Source organism: Hemicordylus capensis, chromosome 12, assembly GCF_027244095.1.
Source record: "Hemicordylus capensis ecotype Gifberg chromosome 12, rHemCap1.1.pri, whole genome shotgun sequence".
Lineage (NCBI taxonomy): Eukaryota > Metazoa > Chordata > Lepidosauria > Squamata > Cordylidae > Hemicordylus > Hemicordylus capensis.
The window spans coordinates 6,210,515-6,233,540 of record NC_069668.1 but is presented as its reverse complement, the minus strand read 5'-3'; the positions used below and the strand labels follow the sequence as shown (position 1 = coordinate 6,233,540).

Genomic DNA, 23,026 nt, shown 5'->3' with positions numbered 1-23,026 from the left:
GCAAAACTGCCCTGCTTCTTCACAAGGTTCCACCACCACCTCGCGGAGGACACCGACGCCCTGAACGCGCTGTGGCCACCAGGCCTCCTTTATGCCTTTTCCCCAATAGGCCTCATCCCCCGGGTGGTGGCGAGACTCTGTCAGAGAGAGGCACAGATCATTCTTGTGCCCCCCCCTTTGGCCAAGGCGTCCATGGTTCGCCGATCTAGTGCTCCTCTCGACTGCAGATCCTTGGCCCCTGCCAGCATGGCGGGACCTGTTGTCATGGGGGCCGTTACTGCACCCAGACCCAGTGTGGCTCCAGCTACACGCTTGGAGTTTGAGCACACACAGCTAGCCAAAAAGGGATATTCCAGGTTGGTGCAAGATATTAAACTGGCTGCCAGGCACCAGAGCACTAATAGAATTTATCAGACAACCTGGGCTGCCTTCCTCAGGTGGGCTAGGCGCAAGAGCATCGACCCAGTTTCAGCCAGGATTCCACAAGTCCTGGCCTTCCTCCAGGTGGGTCTGGACCAGGGTCTGAAGCCCAATACCCTCGTCCTTGTGGCTCTCTGCCGTGGGGCAAGCTGCCTGAGGACCAGAGGATCTCTCTCCTTCCGCCCTGAAGAGCCATCTTCTCACAATTAAGAAGTCAGCAGGAGACTACGCAAGCCTGGTTTTGTTTTGTTTTTAATTAAGCCAAGAAGCCGTGGTGGGTTAGTCTGGGGAGATGTGTCTGGGGGAGCAAAAAAGTGGGTCTGGAGCGGGGGCGGCAATATCACAGGTAGCGGGCAGAGGGAGGTATGGCGGTGGGAGTTGGGCAGGCCGTTACAGGGGAAAACGGTCCAGGCAATTGAGGCCTGTTCCTTTTTCCGGCCCTTCTCCCAACCCTCTGACCCTAGGGAGCTCTGGGAACACTCCTTCGAGGATTAGGGTGCTGCTGCTGAATGCCAGGTCAGTTAACGCAAAAACATCTCTCATCCACGATCTGATTGTGGATGAGCGTGCTGATCTGGTATGTGTGACGGAGACCTGGTTGGATGCGCTGGGCGGGGTCGGTCTCTCTCAGCTTTGTCCTCCAGGTTTCCAGATCGTGCAGCAGCCCCGCCTCGAGGGTCGGGGAGGAGGCGTTGCGGTCATCTTTCGAGAGACCCTCCCCGTTTCCAGGTGCCCGGTCAGGCAATCTCAGAATTTCGAGTGTTTGTCCTTGAGGGTGGGCCTCCGAGATAGGCTGGGGATTCTGCTGGTGTACCGACCACCCCGCTGCACTTCAGTCTCCCTACCTGAGCTGGCGGGGGTGGTCTCGGAGGTGGCCTTGGGTTCCTCCAGGCTTATTGTTTTGGGGGATTTCAATGTCCACGCTGAGGCCCCCCTAGTGGGTGCGGCTCAGGATTTCATGGCCTCCATGGCAACCATGGGCCTGTCTCAATTGGTATCGGGCCCTACCCACGTGGCGGGACACACTCTGGATCTGGTTTTTGCCGACCGGGAAATAAATGATCTGGAGGTGGGGGAATTTGAGACCACTCCCTTGTCATGGACAGATCATCACCTGGTAGGGTTTAGTTTGACTGCTCCGTCTGCCCTCTGCAGGGGTGGTGGGCCGATTAAGATGGTCCGCCCCCGGAGGCTTATGGATCCGCTTGGATTCCAGACGGCCCTCGGGGAGTTTCCAGTGTCCAGAGCTGGTGACCCTGTCGACGCCTTGGTTGATCTCTGGAATGGAGAGGTGGCCCGGGCTGTTGACACGGTTGCCCCCAAGCGCCCTCTCCGGCTTAGTGGAGCCCGTTCCGCTCCTTGGTTTTCCTCGGAGCTTAGGGCGATGAAACAACTCGGACGACGGCTGGAGCGACGCTGGAGGAAGAGTCGTCACGAATCCGATCGAACACGGGCTAGAACCCATTTTAGGGACTACGCCGTGGCGGTGGGGGCGGCGAAGAAACGTTTTTTCTCCGCCTCCATTGCGTCTGCTCAGTGCAGGCAAACAGAGCTGTTTCGTGTGGTGAAAACATTGCTCCACACATCCCCCCGGACAATGGGGGAGGAGCCATCTACAGCTCTTTGTGATCGGTTTGCCTGTCATTTTGCAGATAAAGTCGCTTGCATCCGTGCTGACCTGGACTCCAGAGTTTTGGCAGTTCCGGCAGACGTGCCTTTGGTACCATCTGGTCCCGTTGTGTTGGATTCTTTTCGGTTGGTGCGGCCTGAGGATGTGGACAAGATCCTGGGCAGTGTGCGGGCGACTTCGTGCGCTCTTGACCCTTGCCCTTCATGGCTAATAAAAGCTGCCAGGGAGGGGACAGGTAGATGGCTGGAGGTGATGGTTAATGCTTCATTAAGGGAGGGCAGGATGCCATCGTGCCTTAAGGAGGCGGTGGTAAGACCTTTATTAAAAAAGCCCTCCCTTGATCCCTCCAGCCTGGACAACTATAGACCTGTGTCTAACCTGCCCTTTTTGGGCAAGGTGATGGAGCGTGTGGTGGCGTCCCAGCTGCAGAGGGTCTTGGATGATACGGATTATCTGGACCCTTTTCAATCTGGCTTCCGCCCCGGGTATGGGACTGAGACTGCCTTGGTCGCTCTAGTGGATGACCTACGCCGGGAACTAGACAGGGGGAGTGCGTCCCTGTTGGTTCTGCTGGACCTCTCGGCGGCGTTCGATACCATCGACCATGGTATCCTTCTGGGCCGCCTCTCGAGTATGGGAATCGGAGGCACTGCGTTGCAGTGGTTCCGGTCCTTTCTTGAGGGGAGGGTCCAGAAGGTGGTGCTGGGGGACTACTGCTCGGCCCCGTGGCCGTTGGCCTGTGGGGTCCCGCAGGGTTCGGTCTTGTCCCCCATGCTGTTTAACATCTACATGAAGCCGCTGGGAGAGGTCATCCGGGGATTTGGACTGAGTTGTCAGCAATATGCGGATGACACTCAGCTCTATCTCTCCTTGTCATCTGATCCTAGGGAGGCGGTGGATGTCCTGAACCGGGGACTGGAGGCCGTGATGGGGTGGATGTGGGCTAACAAACTGAAATTGAATCCGGATAAGACGGAGGTGCTGTTGGTCAGTAGGAGAGCCAATCGGGATGTGGAGATTTTACCAGTTCTGGATGGGGTTGCACTCCCCTTGAAGGAACAAGTACGCAGCTTGGGGGTACTACTGGACCCGGCTCTGCTTTTGGAAGCTCAGGTGGAGGCGGTGGCCAGGGGTGCCTTTGCACGGCTTCGGCTGGTGCGCCAGCTGCGTCCCTTTCTCGAGAAGGCAGATCTGGCCACAGTTACCCACGCCTTAGTCACGTCGCGGCTGGATTACTGTAACGCGCTCTACGTGGGGCTGCCCTTGAAGAATATCCGGAAACTGCAGCTAGTGCAAAACGCGGCAGCGAGGGTGTTATCCAGAGCTGCCCGTTGGGAACATATCACCCCCATTTTGAAAGAACTGCACTGGCTACCGGTTCGTTTCCGGGTCCAATTCAAGGTGCTGGTTTTGACCTTTAAAGCCCTAAACGGTTTGGGCCCAGGGTATTTGAGGGACCGCCTGCTCCCAAGGGTTGCTGCCCGCTTGACGAGGACATCTGAGGGGGCCCTGCTCCGGGTGCCGACAATGAGAGAGGCCCGGCTGTCGTGCACTCGGGACAGGGCCTTCTCTGTTGCTGCCCCCAGACTCTGGAATGCTCTCCCAGTGGTCATTCGCTCCTCGGACTCCATCATGGCTTTTAGAAAGCTTGTAAAGACTTGGCTTTTTATCCAGGCTTTTACATAATCGTTTTTACTGCTGCTTCTGGGTGTTTTTATTTCTTGTATTGTTTTATGCCTGTTTTTATATGTTTTTATACTCTTAGCATGTTGTTTTTATTGTGTTTTTATTGTATGTTTTTAACTTTTGTAAACCGCCTTGGGGTTATATTTTAACGAAAGGCGGTATAAAAATGCAAAAATAAATAAAAATAAATAAAATAAATACCCTGAAACGACAAGCCTCTGCCCTGGCATCGGTCCTCAAACTGAGGAGGGCTGGGAGTACGACTCTCCACCCCCACCTGTCATGGTTTCTGCGAGGCGCTACCAATATCGCCCCGCCACCAGTCCATCACTTCCCCTCATGGAACCTCAGTAAGGTCCTCAACGCACTCATGCGGGCACCCTTTGAACCCATTTCATCTGTTCCACTGAGGTATCTATCGTACAAGGTTCTCTTTCTAACAGCGATCACCTTGGCACGCAGGGTGTCGGAACTGGGGGCGCTATTGGTCCGTAAGGAACTTTGCACCTTCCAGCCCGATGCGGTGGTCCTTAAGACGGACCCCACCTTCATACCCAAAATTAACTCAGTGTTCCATCGCTCCCAAGCCCTTGTCCTACCGTCCTTCTGCCCCAGCCCCAAGCACCCGCTAGAACAGAAATGGCACACCCTGGATGTTCGCAGGGCACTGCGCTTCTATATCCGGAGGACCAAGGATCTGAGGCGGTCTGAGGCCCTCTTCGTGTCGTTCCATACCAGGTCTCTGGGTGCCAAGGCATCTAAGACAACCTTGGCTCGCTGGCTGAGGGCATGCATCGCCACGGCCTATCAGGCTCTGTCGATCCAAGTGCCTCGAGGTATCACAGCACACTCTACTCGAAGTGCAGCTGCCTCGGCAGCATTCATGGCTCAGGCACCGTTAGCGGAGATCTGCCACGTGGCCACGTGATCTTCTGCTTCTCCATTCCTTAAACATTACAAAATCGACTCCCTAGTCTCTGAGCAGGCAGCCTTCGGGAGGACCGTACTGCAGCAGGTGGTACGCAACTGAGAGGGATCCACTTCCTATCCCCGGGTACCTGTACTGCTTTGTTAGCTCCCATTGTAAGCTGTGACCTCCTACTTCGAGGGAGAAAGAAACATTGGACTTACCGTGAAGGGTTCTTTCTCCTCTGAAGTAGGAGGTCACGCGGCCCACCCGTGGATCTGGGGGGCTGCAGCAATAATACACAGTCCTAACATTTTTCAGCCTCTTTTGCTAATCTTCCTAAAGTCTCAGGAATTCTGTCCTCTAGCCCCCAGCCCTTGCATGCTAATATATAACTCCTCAACGGTCTAAAGTAAACAGTGAAGCCAAGTTATGGCACCGTGGATGGTCCGGGTCAGTCCAACCAAGAGGCACGACAGTCAGAACTGGGGAGTTACACCTGAGCAGGCTGGGAGAAGGGGGACAGACTCTACCTATTCAGACACCTGAGACTTCCTGTCTACCTGGAGCAAGGAGTGGAAGACTACCCATTGTAAGCTGTGACCTCCTACTTCAGAGGAGAAAGAACCCTTCACGGTAAGTCCAATGTTTCTTTCTCCTCACAACAACCCTGTGAAGTAGGTTAGGCTGAGAGAGAAATGACTGGCCCAGAGTCACCCAGCAAGGCTGAATGGGGATTTGAACTCGAGTCTCCCCGGTTCTGGTCCAGCACTCTAACCACTACACCACACTGGCTCTCATGTTGAAGGGCAAGGCCATTAAATAAATAGTGGCTAAAAGATCACAAAACAGGACGTCTTCACCAGGCCTTGTGAGCAAAGGGTGTTGTAGAAACTTTGTGGTATATTAGTTTTTCATGTATTCAGTGCTATAAAGTCTTAATGTGCGAACTTAACATTGAGCAGAGCTTCCTTTTCAAAACGAAAACTTGCGACTGCAGGCTTGACGCAAATTGGGTCCCAGTGCAGTCAGCTAAAGAGCGCGGAGTCCCTGTGCTGCTGTTTGGAGAGTTGGGCAACTCTCCCGTCAAATTCTGTGGAAATCCCGCCCCCCCCAAAAGCCCAGCCTCAGAATTACCATAGCCTGCTGCTGACTGTGCTTGTGTGAGATCCGTCGGCCGCCTTGCCTTGTCGCCGGTCTTCCAGATCTCATTAATGTTTAAGCCAGAGAAGCTGTCACACCTTCTCAGCTGCTCCTGTTTGCCCTGCGGTAGTCACTTTTTCTTTCCTGTTTGTTCTAGGGTCACTTAAGCGAGAGCATGGACCATGGAGGAGTTGGCCCGTACGAACTGTAAGTTGTGCAACTAGAACTCATCCCCCTGTAATGGCAGAATTGGAGCCAGGGCAGATCAGTTCCTTCTCCGAGAGGGTACTCAAGGCTAGTGTCCCGTTACGGCCTGTGCCACTGTGTCCTTCGTTGCAAGGCCCTGAAGCCGGTGGTGGCTCCCTGACTCGTGGTTTTTTAGGCCCGTGCAAAGCTTTCACTGAAGCCCAATACTCCACACAGCTCCCCTGGCACCACCTGGAGACTGCTATTCCCACTAGGCAGCGCTGCCCTTTGCCCAGAGCCAGCGGGACCCCTTGAAGGGGAGCTGAGCTCTGCCGAGCCCCGGCGTCATCTTGGATGGCAGGGCTTTCCCCCCAAAGCTCTACGGAAGAGAAACCCGGGAAGGACTATCCTTCCCAGCAACCCAGGTGTGCCTTCCAAGATGCTGCGGGGGCTCAGCAGGCTTCCGTTTCTCTGAAAGCGCCTCCCTCCCACTGCCGGGAAGAGGGCAGCCCTGTGAGGAGGTGAGCGTGGTGGGAAATGGCACAGAAGGTCTCTTGCGCTGAAGTGAAAATGGCGCTGAAGGTCTCAAGTGGTCCACACTTGAAAAATAAAGGCCCTCACTTTCCCGTGCTGTCTAACACGGGCCTGCTCAACTTAGCGCCACCCCCAGCTGCTTTTGGACTTCAACTCCCATAATCCCCAGCCGCAGTGGCCAGTAGCCAGGGATGATGGGAACTGTAGGCCAACATTTGCCAGAGAGCCGGAGTTGAGCAGCCCTGGTCAAACATTAGTTGTTAAAGGCCACAATATTGGACCACGCAGTCCTGCAGATGCTGAAGACACTTTCAGTCTCCAGTAGTCTCGTCCACATTCTACTGCCCCTATTCTGCTCCAGCGGCACAGCCTGGATCAGGGAGGGACTGCTTCTGCAGGAAGGTCAACCTGAGGAGGGTCTGAAGGGCGCAGGCCTCCATTACAGATTCCAGGGCCCAGCCACTACGTGCACTCTCTCTCCTTGCATTGCACCCTTTTTGTCTCTGGGTGGGGCAGAGGTGCGCCTAGGTAATTTTGGAGCCTGGATCTAAAGGCCTCTGGACACCCCTCCTCCTCCCCTTGCAAGTTAAGCATCATCCCCCTACAAACACACACATTGTGACACCCAGTATTTATTTATTTTATTTATTTATTTACATTTTATATCCCGCTCTTCCTCCAAGGAGCCCAGAGCGGTGTACTACATACTTCGGTTTCTCCTCACAACAACAACCCTGTGAAGCAGGTTAGGCTGAGAGAGAAGTGACTGGCCCAGAGTCACCCAGCTAGTCTCATGGCTGAATGGGGATTTGAACTCGGGTCTCCCCAGTCCTAGTCCAGCACTCTAACCACTACACCACTCTGGCTCCCTTTTCCTAACACATGGGCTCTTGAGGGCGCAAACCAACTGAGCTCACAAGAATGTAAGAATAGGAAGCAAGTCTATTGATGCAAATATGCATTAGGAACATTTCAACAGGCCACTTCACATATTTCCCATCCCACAGATTTCTTTCCCCACATTGTCTCTAAAGCAGAGGCCACGTTCGGCCACCTGGTGCAGTGTGGTGACCACCCCAGTGGGGCAGACTAAAGAGGATTCCCCTCCGGGGGTGTGGAGGCCCTGGACATCAGCCCAGAAGTCCAGGGGTAAGAGTGGCTCTGGGTTGGGGAGAGAGTGGCATTGCAGCAGCCGAGATTCTACCTGAAGACCCCAGCTGCTGATCCCTGTTGGACAGTTTTATAATTTGCAGGGAATCCTTAGGTGTGCATAGGAACATAGGAATCTGCCATATACTGAGTCAGACCCTTGGTCTATCTAGCTCAGTATTGTCTTCACAGACTGGCAGCGGCTTCTCCAAGGTTGCAGGCAGGAATCTCTCTCAGCCCCATCTTGGAGATGCTGCCAGAGAGGGAACATGGAACCTAGATGCTCTTCCTAGAGTGGCTCCATCCCCTGAGGGGAATATCTTCCAGGGCTCACACTTCTAGTCTCCCATTCATATGCAATCAGGGCGGGCTCTGCTTGGCTAAGGGGACAAGTCATGCTTGCTACCCCCAGTCCAGTGCAGAATAAGCAGCATATCTAAACAAATAGAAACCGTGGGTTGAAAATACTGTCCTAATTCAGCAAGGTTCATGCATTGAAATGGACTTTGCAGATTGGGTCTCAGAACAAAAATGATGATTGTTGGGCAAGCAGCGTACACCTGGGGGTGTTGGGCCTCAATTGAAGGTCTCTCCTAGCCCTGAATGCAAGGATCTCTTACCTCTTTCCTGTTGACATTGCCCTAGGATGATATATTTGTATGTGTCCCCTCCTTCCTCTTTCTCCAAATATTATCTGTCCTCCTGGAGGGGAGTAGCTCTTATAAGCAAACAAAAGAACAATCTAGTTTTGTGTTTGTGTTTAAAAACAACAACAAACCATTCGAGAACATAAGAAGAGCCTTGCTGGATCAGGCCCAGGGCCTGACTAGTCCAGCCGTCTTTTCCCCATAGTGGCCCATCAGATCCCTTGGGAAGCACACAACTGGAAGATGAAGGCCTGCCCCCTCTCCTGCCTTGGTTCCCCTGCAGCTGTCATTCGGAGGCCTCCTGCCTCTGAACCGGAAGGTTCTTCTCCCACCAGACATTTCGGATTATCTCGACCTCGTGTGGCCCCGCATTCTGGGCTCCACTCTGTAAATACTTTTGTCCAGCTATGGTTCAAAATAGCTAGCTCCAGTCTCAGTGCATGCAGCTGTCTGGTCCCAGTTCAGATTTGTCCAAAAGGTGCAAAATATCTTCAGGTGAAAGAACAGTACTGGGACCTGATTTGTACCCTGTAATCATTATTTGTTTTAGCCACCCATGAATGTTTTGTTCGGTGAAGGTGGAAACCATAACGGGGCGTTAAGAATCTGCTGGGGTGGGGAGGGTGTGGTGTTTTGCTCTTGATCTGGAAATTCAGTTTGTATTAACTGTTATCTTAAGTTTCCTACAAGTTAAACTTTTCTATAGGTAACACCGCCACTCTCTTCCTGAATACCTCATGGGGATGTTGTCTGTTTGTGTTTGTGTTTTGTTTTGTTTTGTTTAACTAAACCGCCCTGAGCCATTCTTTGAAGGGTGGTAAAGAAATCTAGTATTTATTTATTTGATTGATTGATTGATTGATTGATTGATTGATGTACCACCATTCCAAAATGGCTCAGGGTGGTTTACAACAGAATAAAAACAAGTAAAACCAGTTAATTAAAATCAAAACTATAAAAACAGAATAAAACCAATTAAACATTCAAACAGCTAAAAACCCTGGAGAACCAGGGCAAACATTAAAACAATTAAAACAGATTAAAAACCCTGAAAAGGCAGGCCAAACAGATGGGTTTTAAGGGCTCTCTCGAAGGTCAGTAAGGAATTAAGATTACGAATTTCTGCTGGGAGTGCATTCCATAGCCCAGGAGCAGCTACAGAGAAGGCCCGCCTCTGAGTTGCCACCAAACGAACCGGTGGTAACTGGAGACGGACCTCCTCAGATGACCTTAACGTGAGGTGGGGATCATGTAAAAGTAAATAAACATGTAACTAAACAAACGAACTTTTATTGAATTATCATCTTTGTCATTACAAATATGAGAAGCAGGTTATAACATAAATTAACATGTTTACCTACAGAATCGCCTCTCCCATCCAGTTACATCTCGTCCTGTTAGATCATTTGAGATGGCCCTTTTGTCGGTCCCTGATTTTCGAGAGGTTCGGAGATCTAGGACCCGCAAAAGGGCTTTTTCGGTTGCTGCCCCACTTCTTTGGAATTCTCTTCCCCTTCAGATTCATCTAGCCCCCTCTTTACCAGTCTTTAAATCCTTACTGAAGACTTTTGTTTTCTGCCGGGCATTTGCCCTGTAGTTTACTTTATTTCCTTTCCATTATCTCTTTTAGTTTGCCATTTTAAATTTAATTTTTAATTGTAATTTTTAATGTTACCTTATTTACATGTCATTGTACACTGCCAAGCGGTATACAAGTACAAAGCAGTATGTAAATATTCATAGAAGTAGCAGTAGCTTTGGCTGGATATAAGCTGGTAGGATTTAGTCCTGAGTAGACATAAGACTGTGCTGTTCATAGCATCCTAAAGACTGCCCTCTTTTTTCTTTTCTTTTTTTTTTTGGACTTCTAGCGGCATGGAGCATTGTGAAAAATTTGAGATTTCGGAAACGAGTGTAAACAGAGGCCCGGAAAAGATTCGTCCGGAATGCTTTGAGTTGCTACGTGTTCTTGGGAAAGGTGGCTATGGGAAGGTAAAGAGGATTGAACCTTTTGTCTGTCACGCTGAAGGCAACCCTAGAGAGCTCCTATCAAGAGATCATCGGCGCATACCTAGGAAGCTGCCTTATCCCAAGCCAGATCCTTAGTCCATCTAGCTTAGTACTGTCTACACTGACTGGCAGCAGCTTTCCACAGTTTCAGGCAGGAGTCTCTCTCAGTCCAGCTTTGAGATGCTGCCAGGGACTGTACTGAGGGCCTTCTGCATTTGGGATGTGCAAGAAATATTTTGTGCAGACCCCAGGGGGTAGAGAGGGGTGGCTTTAAAAGGAGGCAGGCAGGTCCCACCTGCCTCTCGTGTGAGCCTTCCCTGCCCTGCGAGGAATCACCTCACAACCACCCTGTGAGGTAGGTTAGGCTGAGAGAGAAGGGACTGGCCCAGAGTCACCCAGCAAGTCTCATGGCTGAATGGGGATTTGAACTCGGGTCTCCCCGGTTCTACTCCAGCACTCTAACCACTACACCACGCTGCATGCCAAGCAGATATTCTCCCACCGAGCTACGTCCCACGCCCTTGAGATCCAGTGCCTCACCTTTTTTCCCCGGTGGTAGGAGATCCTCAGACAGGGTTGTGAAGTGCGCATGCCTGAGACAGAACTGGACCATGTGACTCTTTGTAGGCGTGGTAGCCCCAGTTCCAGTTCTGTCTCACTTGGGACAAGACGGCTATTGAGAGAGCTCTTAAATATTACAGATCTTTCTGATTTCAACTTGGTTCGTTTTCTCTGCTTGGCTTTATTGATCGTTCTGATTCACTGTTGGATCGCCTTGCAGCTATCCGCTCCGTTCCTCCTTCCCTACTTTGATTGTGCAAGGGGAGGAAGAGAGTCTGCTCTGCATTCGGCTCTAAACGTGAGTTCACCTAAATTAATGTTTCTTATTTTAAATTTATACAGATTTGGCTCTAAATTACTGAATTTTATTTTATTTTGCACCCTTTCTATCGTCCTCATGGACATTGCTCATGCTGAGGAACTCCTACAGGGGTCCTTATAGGAGGCTTCGCTGTTGCCGCAGTGCCTGGGCAACACGCGGGGAAACCACTCCGCTCCCATGATCTCCGCTGAAATGGCAGTTGTTTGTTCGGCTCCCACTGTTGCCGCGCCGGTGGTGCTGGCTGGGGAAGCATCGACTTTGGGACTGCCCCCGTCTAAAGCCCCTAAGAAAACAAAACATCTGGGGGAACAGGGCGCAAAAAAGAGAAAGAAGCGAAAGGAGTCCCTTGCAAAGGTGGAGAGACACAAGTGCCTGAGCGAGTGGCTGCTAATCCAAGCGGTTTGCCGCCGCTCAAAAACGAAATTGGCAGGAAATGGCTCCAGAGCTAAGGATCCCCGCAAAAAGCATTCAAAGGCTGATAAGAATGGTCGGTGCCCCGTGGGCGATTTACTGGCAAATGCAGCGGACCAGTTAGAATTACCGCTGGGGGAAGCTTTAGTACATCCTGAGTCTCCTGTTCCCGCATTTTCTGCCCACAGCCGCGTTCCTTCTCCACCGGCTCAAGGGCTAGCTATTCGTAAGGATCCTTTCTCCCCCGCAGCCACTCAGTGGCTTAAAGACTTTTTTATGAGGGAATTTGTTGCTATGCGACCTGGGGCGCAGCCAGCATTTGCACCTGCGGGTCAAACAGAACTACCTAGACCTGTGGGTCAACCAGAACAGCTTACTATACCAGAACCTATTGCTGCTCTACCTGGTCCTAGGGTAGGTCGCAGGCGGCAGCCCAACAGGCACGGGTCAGAAAGGCTGTCCTCCTCTTCAGCAGACTCTAGCCCTAGGCGTAGGGCCATACCTCTGTCAGAAATTGGCTCCTTTCTTCCCAGACCTTTGCCACAAAGGCCCAGAAGAAAGCGCAGACACTCTTCTTCATCCTCTTCTGTCTCCAGTGGGACGAGAAAGGCTAAAAGACCCGGACATCTGGTTCCAATTGTGCCAACTCTAACCCCCCCCCACTCAACCCATGATTCCAACGCTCCCAGATCCATATGAACTACCTAGGCAACCTACCCCCCCACTACCTAGGCAACCTACCTCCCCGCTAGGGTCCCATTCGTCCTCAGGGGAGCATTCCCCACAAATACCCGCAGACCCTGAGTCTGATAAAGAAGAAGGGGAACTGTTGGAAGAGGAGGTGGCGCCCCCTATTCCTAGCAATGCTAGACTTTTTTCCTCAGCAGATTTTGAGATTCTGCTTGCCAAAGTGAAACACACCATCAATGACGTTTCTCCTCCAGAACAGGAGGGCACTGCTTCTACACTGGATCAGCAGGTTTTTCCCGCATCGGAGACGGTGAGTCCAGTGGTTCCTTTCCCACCCTTGTTTAAGAGAGTATTGTGCGCTGAATGGCAACGACCTACAGCGGCCAAGCCTATAGGGAACATACCAAAAAAGCACTACATGGTGACCACTGATATTGCCAAGCTCGATCCTCCGGTGGCACAGCTGGTGTCGGGGGCAATTGTGCAAGCTGAGGGACAGGAACAATTGAAAACACAGGAGGATCGGCGTTGAGAATCTCTCCTTAGAAAGGTGCACGACGCCACCGCTTCCGCTATCCGGATTGCTACTACTAACTCCATCTTTGCCAGAGCGTCTCTGCTCTGGGCTAAGGACCTGGTCAAAATGGTACCCGCAGATCTCCCCAAACTTCGCCAGGGTATTAATAAAATGGCCAAGGCAGCGGCCTTAATGGCCGATTCGAGTTTAGATAATATTCAGCAATCATCCAGGGCTATGGTGGCGGCGGTGGCGGTCCACAGATCCTTATGGCTTAAGTCCTGGAATGTGGACTATAAGTCCAAGCTAGCTTTAACTGCTGCACCATTCACGGGTGAGAGCCTCTTCGGCCCAGCCTTGGAACCGATACTGGTTGATTCTTGGGACAAAAAGAAAGTGATGCCTGCTGCCAGCAGGTACTCAAGGGGAGCCTTTCGTGGCTCCTCGCGATCCTTTCGACCTTACAGACAGCAATTCAATCAGCAATTCACGCCATACAATCAGAGCTATTCCTCCAGTCAGTCACGGTCCAATGCATTCAGAGGTGCTAACCGATACCAATGGAGGCAACGTTCCAGGGGCAACTCCAGAGCCTTCACCCACAAGGCCTTCAGTTCAAATCGCAACTATAAGAAGCAATGACGCCACTCCCGTAGGAGGAAGGCTTTCGGACTTCTGTACCACCTGGATGTCCACAGCTTCCGACGGATGGGTACTTGAGGTGGTAACCAATGGCTAAGATATCGAACTTTCTACGACTCCCCATCGACGATTCATTCCCACACCAAAGTCTTCTGACCCTGTCAAACATCTACGGATGCTGCAGGCAGTACAACATCTGCTCCAGATGAGGGCAATAGAACCGGTCCCACCTTCTCAATTGTTTTCAAGGCACTTACTCCATTCTGTTCCTTGTGCCAAAAAAAGACGGATCCTGGCGTGCCGTTTTGGATTTAAAGTCTTTCAATTGTTATGTTCAGAAGAAAATTTTTTGAATGGAGTCACTACACACCATAAAGGAAGCAGTACAACTGGGGACTTCCTAGCAGCAATAGACCTATTGGAAGCATATCTCCACATCCCTATCAAAACCCACTCTCGCCAATACCTTCGGTTCGCGTACAACGGAAACCATTTCCAATACCGGGCACTACCCTTTGGCCTTTCATCAGCGCCGAGGGTCTTTTCCAAAGTAATGGTGTCACTAATTTCTCACCTCTGCCTCAGGGGCGTTCATATACACCCGTACTTAGACGATTTGCTTGTGAGAGCAAGGACGAAAATTCAGGCCACACGGGACGTAAACACATCTCTGAGAGCACTCGAGGACCACGGTTTTGTGATCAATACACAGAAGAGTCACCTCGAACCGTGCCAACAGTTGACCCACTTGGGGGCGCTCTTCGATACAGCACGGGGACCGATCTCCTTGCCTCAGAAACGAAGAGAGCGGATTGAGCGACAGCTCTACCCACTTCTCCACAAGAAAGCAGTGGACGTCATGACACTGTCCCAGGCACTAGGCTCCATGATAGCCTGCTTGGGTTGCACCCTGTGGGCCAAATGGCACTCCCGTCCTCTACAGTGGTTACTTCTCCCTTGGCAGGATCATATCATGGCCGGCAACAAGACATTGATCTCGATTCTGCGGATTGTCCGGAGATCACTTCTCTGGTGGCTATCGCCAGCTATGAACCAAGGCCATCCACTGGAGGAACCTCCACGCATAATACTGACCATGGACGCAAGTCTCTCCGGCTGGGGAGCTCATTGCCGGAACCAAGTCGCCCAGGGCTCATGGTCACGGTTGGAGGCACAACAACCCATCAATTGGCTAGAATTGAGGGCTGTTCGTCTGGCGCTTCTCAGCTTTCGGGGCCTCATCTTCCACCAACATGTGTTGATCAGAACGGACAACGTGACGGTGAAGGCCCATATCAACTGACAAGGGGGCACCAGGTCGCGTACTCTGATGGAGGAATCAAACCTATTGTTCCAATGGGCAGAGGCCAACATCCTGTCGATCACTGCAGAACATCTAAAAGGGGAGGACAATTGTCTGGTGGACTGGTTGAGCCACAGTTCGCTGGACCCCGGGGAATGGACCATTCATCCAGAGGTTTTCACCCAGATTACCATACAGTTCGGACGTCCACTTGTGGACCTGTTCGCCTCGGACAGGAATCACCAAGTCCCTCGCTACTTCACCAGATATCATTCCCACCTAGCAGAAGCCACGGACGCCCTTCATTCTCCTTGGCCGAAGGGTCTAATGTAGGCATTTCCTCCCACTCCCATCATCATGAAGGTAGTCCGGAAAGCGATTCAGGAGGCAGCAGACATCATTCTCGTAATACCGTATTTGCCTCGCAGACCTTGGTTCTCCACCGTAGTCGAACTGGCCATCGACGATCCATGGTTCCTTCCGCTATGCCGAGATCTCCTTTATCAGGGACCTCTTCTACACCAAGAACCTCAGTGGCTCAAACTATCCGCCTGGAGGTTGAACGCTCGAAATTAGAAGCTATCGGTTATTCGGGGGCCATTCAAGACACTATTTTGGCTTCTAGGCGGGCGTCCACGCATTGTATCTATCAGGCTACGTGGACCGCTTTCCTCAAATGGGCGCGGCAAAACAAAGTGGAACCCATCACATCAGGTGTGGCCGAAGTATTAGGTTTCCTTCAAGATGGCCTGAAAATGCGTCTGCATCCAGCCATGTTACGTCGGCAGGTATCAGCCTTAGCATTGGTGCTGGACCTTTCTTCCGACGCCCAACATCCTATCCACCTACATATTGCTAGGTTCCTTTGAGGAGCCACTAATCTAACTCTGCCTCCTGTCAAACGTTTCCCCTCATGGAACCTTAACAAAGTCCTAAATGCACCCACTAAGGTGCCTTTCGAGCCCATTTCTTCTGTTCCATTAAAAATTTTGTCTTATAAGGTGCTGTTTCTTGTGGCAGTTACTTCGGCCCGCCGGGTCTCTGAACTTGGGGCCCTGTCTTCAAAAAAGGAATTCTGCACATTTCAGGAGGATGCTGTTATCCTGAGATTAGATGAAACCTTTCTTCCAAAAGTTAATTCACTCTTTCATAGGTCTCAAGTCCTTGTTTTACCCTCTTTCTGTCCTTCACCTGTTCATAGAAGGGAAAAGCTATGGCACAAGTTAGACGTGTGTAGAGCGGTTCGCGTTTACCTGAAACGAACTAAGATTATTAGGAAGTCTGATGCCCTGTTCGTTTCGTTCCATCCACGGACTCTGGGGAACAGGGTATCAGGGAACACATTGGCAGGCTGGATTTGGGCGTGCATATATCTGGCGTACTCGTCTCTGCACTTGCCTCCACCTGTTGGAGTCACTGCCCATTCGACCAGGAGTGCCGCCACTTCAGCGGCCTTTGCAGCACACGTTCCACTGTCTGAGATCTGCAGGGCGGCTACATGGTCGTCTACCTCACCGTTCATTAAACATTAGATTTCGGGTTTCAATGAACGCCAGGCGGCCTTCAGCCAGACAGTGTTACAACAAGTATTATAATGTCATCCTACCCTACCCAGGGACTGATGTCTGGAGCTTGGGCACGTCCCTGTCTGAGGATCTCCTACCACCGGGGGGAAAGGAACATTGGTCTTACCGTGAAGGTTCTTTTTCCTGGTGGTAGGAGATCCTCAGCCCCACCCGGATGTGTGTTGCTCTTGCCAAGAGGCTATCTCTGGGGGGGAACTTCAGGGGTATATCAGACGGCTCTCCGGGTACTCAAGAACTAGTTCTTACTGTTTTCCTCCGTTACTGTTACTTGTGTTTCTTCTCATGTTAATGTTGTCTTAGCTTTGTTCTCGTTTTTTTTTTTTTAAAGTTCTATAATGGCTCTATCTGTCTCAATTGCCTTTATCCTCCATTGGTAACCATGAATGCATAACCATGAACGCATGACATTCTCCATCTCTGCCTAGCTCTCTCTAAGACTCATAGGTTCCTCGCTCAACAATCCTGGAACTGTGGCTACCACGCCTACAAAGAGTCACATGGTCCAGTTCTGTCTCGGGCATGCGCACTTCATAACCCTGTCTGAGGATCTCCTACCACCAGGAAAAAGAACCCTTCACGGTAAGACCAATGTTCCTTTTTCTGTGGCTACAGGGACGGTAGAATAGTGTTCTGAAACAGTGGCTTTCTATCTGCCTGTCCCCAGAAGGCCCCGTGTTACTTTAGACATGTTTACTCTGCTATTCGGCCAACGAGGCTTCTGGAGTGGCTTAGATGAAACCGACTTGAAACCGAACGATGCATTTGTGCCGCTCATAATGGACGTATTCAGAATGCCAACGATTGCAATGAATGTATTGTTCACCTTTTAAAAAGAGATCTTTTTTAATAGCTGTGCTTTGAAAAAAATGTTTTGGGTAGGTTTTTCAAGTCCGGAAAGTGACGGGAGCGACCACTGGTAAGATTTTTGCCATGAAGGTGCTTAAAAAGGTGAGTTGGCTTTCGCATTCATCGATCTCAGAATGGTACCCTCCCCTTTTGGAATAGCTGGAGAGTCAAGTGGGAGGGAGTTAATCCTCTCCAATCAGGATTGAGTCCGACAAGGCAAAAGCCGCTGCTCAGCCCATAGGATTTAGGTTCCCATGCCCAGGTGGCTATGCCCATGCCTTCCGGGTTGGGTCAGTCCCCTGGTTCTAAGAGCAGGAAGTCTTAAAGTGTCAATGGCTTTGGGGGGAGAGGCAATTTAGTGCAATTTCTTAGTCCGTAGCGGTAGATTGACTTCATGAGCATAAGTGACCCTCTCTGCAGGGATTCCTGCCCCCTGACCTGCTGATTACAGCTAGAGAACCAGAATAAGCTCATAAGAAGAGCCCCGTTGGATCAGGCCTAAGGCCCACCTAGTCCAGCTTTCTCGTTCCCACCAGATGCCTCTGGGAAGCCCACAGGCAAGAGCTGAGGGCATGCCCTCTCTCCTATGGCTACTTCCCTGCAACTGCTAGAGATGTTCCTTCTTTTCAATACTAGAGCCTGAGGTCACCCAGGGAAATTAATCGGCTGTGAACTCGGGCAAAAGAAAATAGTCAACCGAGTTCACTGGCCCAAGATGTGGTGGTGGTGGCCACTGAGTGGCTCTACAAATGTGTTAGACGAGTGTGTGAAGGTTGAGCGGGGGCTATCCAAGGCTATTAGCCATGGTGCCCAAGTGGAACCAGCAATCATGAGGGCTGTCCACACGATCGTCATTAGGGCAGGATAGGCTTCCTACCCTAACTCAGGAGCTGGGCGCGCTCCTGATTTGTTAAATAAAAACCCGGCTGGAGGTGGCCTATAGTCCTCAAGACTAGTAGCCATTGATATATTTAGAATGCTTGTTATATCTTGGCTTTTTCTCCAGGCCTTTACACAATTGTTTTATTGCAGCTTCTGCTTCTGTGTGGTTTTTAACTGTGTACAGTTTTTCTGTTGGTATTCTATATATTTAAAATCAGATTTGTTTTCATATTTTTAGCTTAATACTTTTAAGTGTCATTTTTATTATATATATTTTTAAACTTTTGTAAACCGCCTTGGGATTGTTTTTAATGAAAGGCGGTATATAAATTTAACAATAAATAAATAAATAAATAAATACCTCTCTTCCATGAATTTATCTAAGATCCGCTATTGGCTGTCACCACATCTTGTGCCAGAGAATTCTGTAGGTTGATTATTCACTGTTTGAAAAAGTACTTCCTTCTGTCGGTCCTAAATTTCTGATGGTTGACTCTGGTCAGGGTTTTAAAAGGAGAGCCTTTTGCCACATCACAGTATCAGCATAGTCCTGTAATGCAGAAGTAAGCTTTGGAGCAGCATAAGAGTTTAAAGTTTCTGCCTCAACTCCTTTCTCTTGGGAGGGAGTCTTAGTTGAAAGTACACAGGGAGGCTGACCTTGAGGAATGGAATGCAATGTTATCTTAGGCCTGGGTGTTTTACTGCTTAGCTTTGTTCTCTCGAGGCTGCAAGGCCGAGGGCGAGGTGCAGAGAGTGGCGGATTTGTCTCCCTCACAGCTAGGGGTTTAACAGTAGCATTTACAAAACATCTCTGGGTTGAAATATTGAATCTGGCCAGATACTCTCTTGATCGAAGAAGTAGCTCTGGGAAACTGGAATTCCTGAATGTGAGTAGAATCCTCTGATTATGATTCGCATCTAGTAAGTGTTCATATTTAATAAGGTCATAGCTTGAGATAGAACGGGCAGTTAAGAAGCTTATTGAGGAAGAATAGCAGATTTGTGGATCCAGCTAGAACGGTTGCATGACTGACGAGGAACAGAGAGCATAACACAATTAGGTTGAAGTCTGAGGTTAGCTTTGTTGTCAGGTGAAGGGAAGGATATACGATTTAATGGCCCATTAACCGCTGAGGCTATCTTTGTTTTAGTATTGCCTTCAAGGTGGAAACAGGAGCAAGACTGGCTTTGAGTTAAAACAAGCTTCATGATCTCACCTGTTTTAGATTCCAATCTCTTCAGTGTTTGTAGAATATATTGCAGCGTGCCTGCAGTTAAATTGCAGAATTGAGATAGAAGAACGTTTTGATCAATGCTACGCTGCGTCTCCTGTGAGGAGCCATTCGGGGGGGGGGGGGGTCGACAAGATCATCCCCAGGAGCAGCTTCTGTGAAGGCACAAATATCCTCTAACGGGGCAAATCTCTTTTGTAGTGAAATAGGAGTCGAGGCACTCACTGAAGGCAAAAAGGAGTCCAGCTTCAGCTGCTTGGTGTGTCTCTTTGAAGCTGGGACTGAGGCAGGGAGACCAGCTCCTGTGCAAATCCTTCTGCCCATCCTGAAGGGCTAAAAATAGTCTCCCAGGTGATAAAGTGTAAAATAAAAAATATAAAATAATAAAATAGCAAAGAATAATCCAGAAAAAGAGGCCTCTACAGGGAAAAAAGACAAAAAACTGGAGGAGCTGAGAGGAATCAAACTATCTGTCGGCCATGTTAGCACAGTTGGTTAGCTGAAATGGCAAACCTTGGTTTGCTGCAAACTAGGAAAATCCGGCAGGGGCGGGGGGGATTGGCATCCAAAGAGGGAAGGCAGGGACATCTTGGCTAAGGCAAAATCGTGGTTTGGGCATTAGACCCCCGGGCAGAGCAATTTCCTGATAGCCCCTCTGTAACGGTTGATGATTCTGAGGATTGCGGAGAGTGGTTGCGAAGTCCTGTGATTTGGTCATGGTAGTCTTCAGAATGTAACCTCAGAGTTGACATCTCTGTCCTTTAGGCAATGATTGTAAGGAATGCAAAAGACACTGCTCACACGAAAGCAGAGCGGAACATCTTGGAGGAAGTAAAGCATCCATTCATCGTCGACTTGATTTATGCCTTTCAAACTGGAGGAAAACTCTACCTCATCCTTGAGTATCTCAGTGGTAAGAATACAGCCGATAGTTCCGAAATCCACATTTTGACTGTGGCCAGCAGAATCAACCTGTTCCAGTGGCTGCTTTTAAAAAAAGGTTCATGAATGCAATAAAGTCATGGCTTCCGTACCAAACGATCCCAGCAAATAATCGTGAATGCACCCACTGACCCTAAATCCTCCCCATCTCTGGCAATTTAAAAAAAAACGCCTCCTGAAAACCCATCTTTTTGCCCAAGCTTTCTCAGCTTCCTAAATTTTTAGGTTTTAATTTCTGGTTTATTTTTAAATTGTTACATTGTTTCTAGTTTTGGTATATGTTTTTAACTTGTTTTTTGCTGTTGTTAACCGCCCAGAGTCGAAAGTTTGGGGCAGTGTACAAATCTGATAGATAGATAAATAACTCGCGTTTGGGGTGGTATAGAAATGTGATTAATAATAATAATAATAATAATAATAATGCCAATTACAAAAAGCAGCTTTACAGGGAACAGCCTATATTCTGCGACGATATCTATAACAACAGCAACAACATTGACAATAAAATTCAGCCATCCCAGGTCCTTGGGAAGGACTTGATGTCTGGATAAAACAAACCAGTCAATAAATAATAATAATAAATTCTTCTGGGGCGATTTGTCTGGTCTTCCTCCAGTATAACCATTGAAGCTCCTGTCTCATGTGACTGTTTGCTAGCATGGAGAAGAAAAATGGACTATTTCTAACTTGCCTTTATTCCCCCTTCGTTATAGGAGGAGAACTGTTCATGCAGCTAGAGAGAGAGGGGATATTTATGGAAGACACAGCCTGGTAAGAGACATGAACTGTATTTTCCAACTGCACGAGATTGGTTGGAGATGGGTGTGGTTTCTGTGGCCGGTTTTCATATTTGTGAAGTTGGTTACATGGCATCACTTCTGGCCTGTGCATTCTATTCTAGGCAGAAGAGGACGAATAGCTTTAGGAAGGGTTGTTTCTACTATACGAAGGGACCCCTTGAAGCAAAACATTGTGCAGTGGACTTTAGTGTGAGCCCATTAGAACATAAGAACAGCCCTACTGGATCAGGCCCAAGGAGGCTCTTCTAGTCCAGCATCCTGTTTCACACAGTGGCCCACCAGATGCCGCTGGAAGCCTACAGGCAGGAGTTGAGGGCATGCCCTCTTGCCTGCTGCTGTTGCTCCCCTGCAGCTGGTACTCAGAGGCCTCCTGCCTTTGAGGCTGGAGGTGGCCTGTAGCCCTCCGACTAGTAGCCCTTGATAGACCTCTCCTCCATGAAGTTATCCAAACCCCTCTTCAAGCCATCCAGGTTGTTGGCTGACTGTAGGCTTCCAGTGGCATCTGATGGGCCACTATGTGAAATAGGATGCTGGACTAGATGGGCCTTGGGCCTGATCCAGCAAGGCTGTTCTTAACGTTCTAATAGTGGCTTGTAGGATCAAGTTGCACAAATTGGAGGCTGAGGAACAAAAGCCAGTGTGGTGTAGTGGTTAGGACCAGGGAGAATTGGGTTCAAATCCCTGTTTAGCCATGAAACTCACCGGGTGATTCTGGCCCAGTCACATAACTCTCAGCCTAACCTACCTCACAGGGTTGTTGTAAGGAGAAACATAACAAGGTACACCACTCTGGGCTCCTTGGAGGATGAGCAGGATATAAATGTATGCTTTTTAAGCCACTTAGCGATTCAGGTTGTGAATTGCAGACTCTGTTCAGACCACACTAAAGCAAAATGAAGTTTATGTGAGGTCTAAATCAACAAAACATCGTTATGGCCCTTGCTCAGCATCCAGAGGCGACTGTTCTTGGAGACTGGAGTGCTAAGCAGACATGCTTTGTGTCAAAGTTTACCTACTTGGTTTGAAAGCACAGACCTCGCTTGGGCTCTTAACCATGGTTAGTGAAAACTACGGTTCAGTGGAGTGTCGAATGTGAGCCACAGAGTTGTTGGGCTGCGTGGTTTATTGGTGTTTGACTCTGCAAACTCTTTGCATTGCAGCTTCTACTTGGCTGAAATCTCCATGGCTTTGGGGCACCTGCATCAGAAGGGGATCATCTATCGCGATCTGAAGCCGGAAAACATCATGCTCAATCATCAAGGTGAGAAGCGCAACCATGAAAAACACATTGATAACTCTTGTGCTTTGACTTCTATTTAGATTTCACACAACCCTGGTTAGGAACATAGGAAGCTGCCTTCTACTGAGTCAGACCATTGGTCTATCTAGCTCAGTATTGTCTTCACAGACTGGCAGTGGCTTCTCCAAGGTTGCAGGCGGGAATCTCTCTCAGCCCTATCTTGGAGGTGCTGCCAAGGAGGGAACTTGGAACCTTCTGCTCTTCCCAGAGTGGCTCCATCCCCTGAAGGGAATAGCTTGCAGTGCTCACATTTCTAGTCTCCCTTTCATATGCAAGGCAGGGCGGACCCTGCTTAGCTAAGGGGGCAAGTCATGCTTGCTACCACAAGACCAGCTCTCCTCGTGTTAAGAGAAAGCAGAGCAAAAGACATCACTGCATAAGCTACAGGAGGAAATAGCTGGCTTGTTTGTATGCTGCCTGATATGTATATCTCTTGGCGGGGTACATAATTTGAAACACAACAAATATAAAACAGTGTGAATGATTAAAATGGTGTCACAGAATAAAAAGTTAAAGCAATCTCAAAGGATGAAAACCACTGAACAACTTAAAATTAATTTCATTTAAAAGCCTGGGAAAACAGGTGTGTCTTGAGAGTCTTCCTCAAAGCAAACAGAGAAGGAGAAGCTCTTATTTTGACAGGGAGGTTATTCCAGAGTAATATTTTCACTTTACTTGTA

The 23,026-nt window shown here is 49.6% G+C and overlaps 1 protein-coding gene across 2 annotated transcripts in view; it reads left to right on the top strand.

Annotated features, from left to right (window-relative positions):
• RPS6KB1 (ribosomal protein S6 kinase B1) overlaps window positions 1–23,026 on the top strand; it is a 63,737-nt gene that overhangs the window by 23,755 nt on the left and 16,956 nt on the right. For both annotated transcript variants that reach the window (XM_053275424.1, XM_053275425.1), the window contains exons 2-7: window positions 5,944–5,993; window positions 10,174–10,294; window positions 17,224–17,292; window positions 20,070–20,217; window positions 20,960–21,017; window positions 22,207–22,307. In XM_053275424.1, coding sequence (XP_053131399.1) covers window positions 5,944–5,993; window positions 10,174–10,294; window positions 17,224–17,292; window positions 20,070–20,217; window positions 20,960–21,017; window positions 22,207–22,307 — 547 coding nt within the window. The remainder of the gene's footprint in view (window positions 1–5,943; window positions 5,994–10,173; window positions 10,295–17,223; window positions 17,293–20,069; window positions 20,218–20,959; window positions 21,018–22,206; window positions 22,308–23,026) is intronic.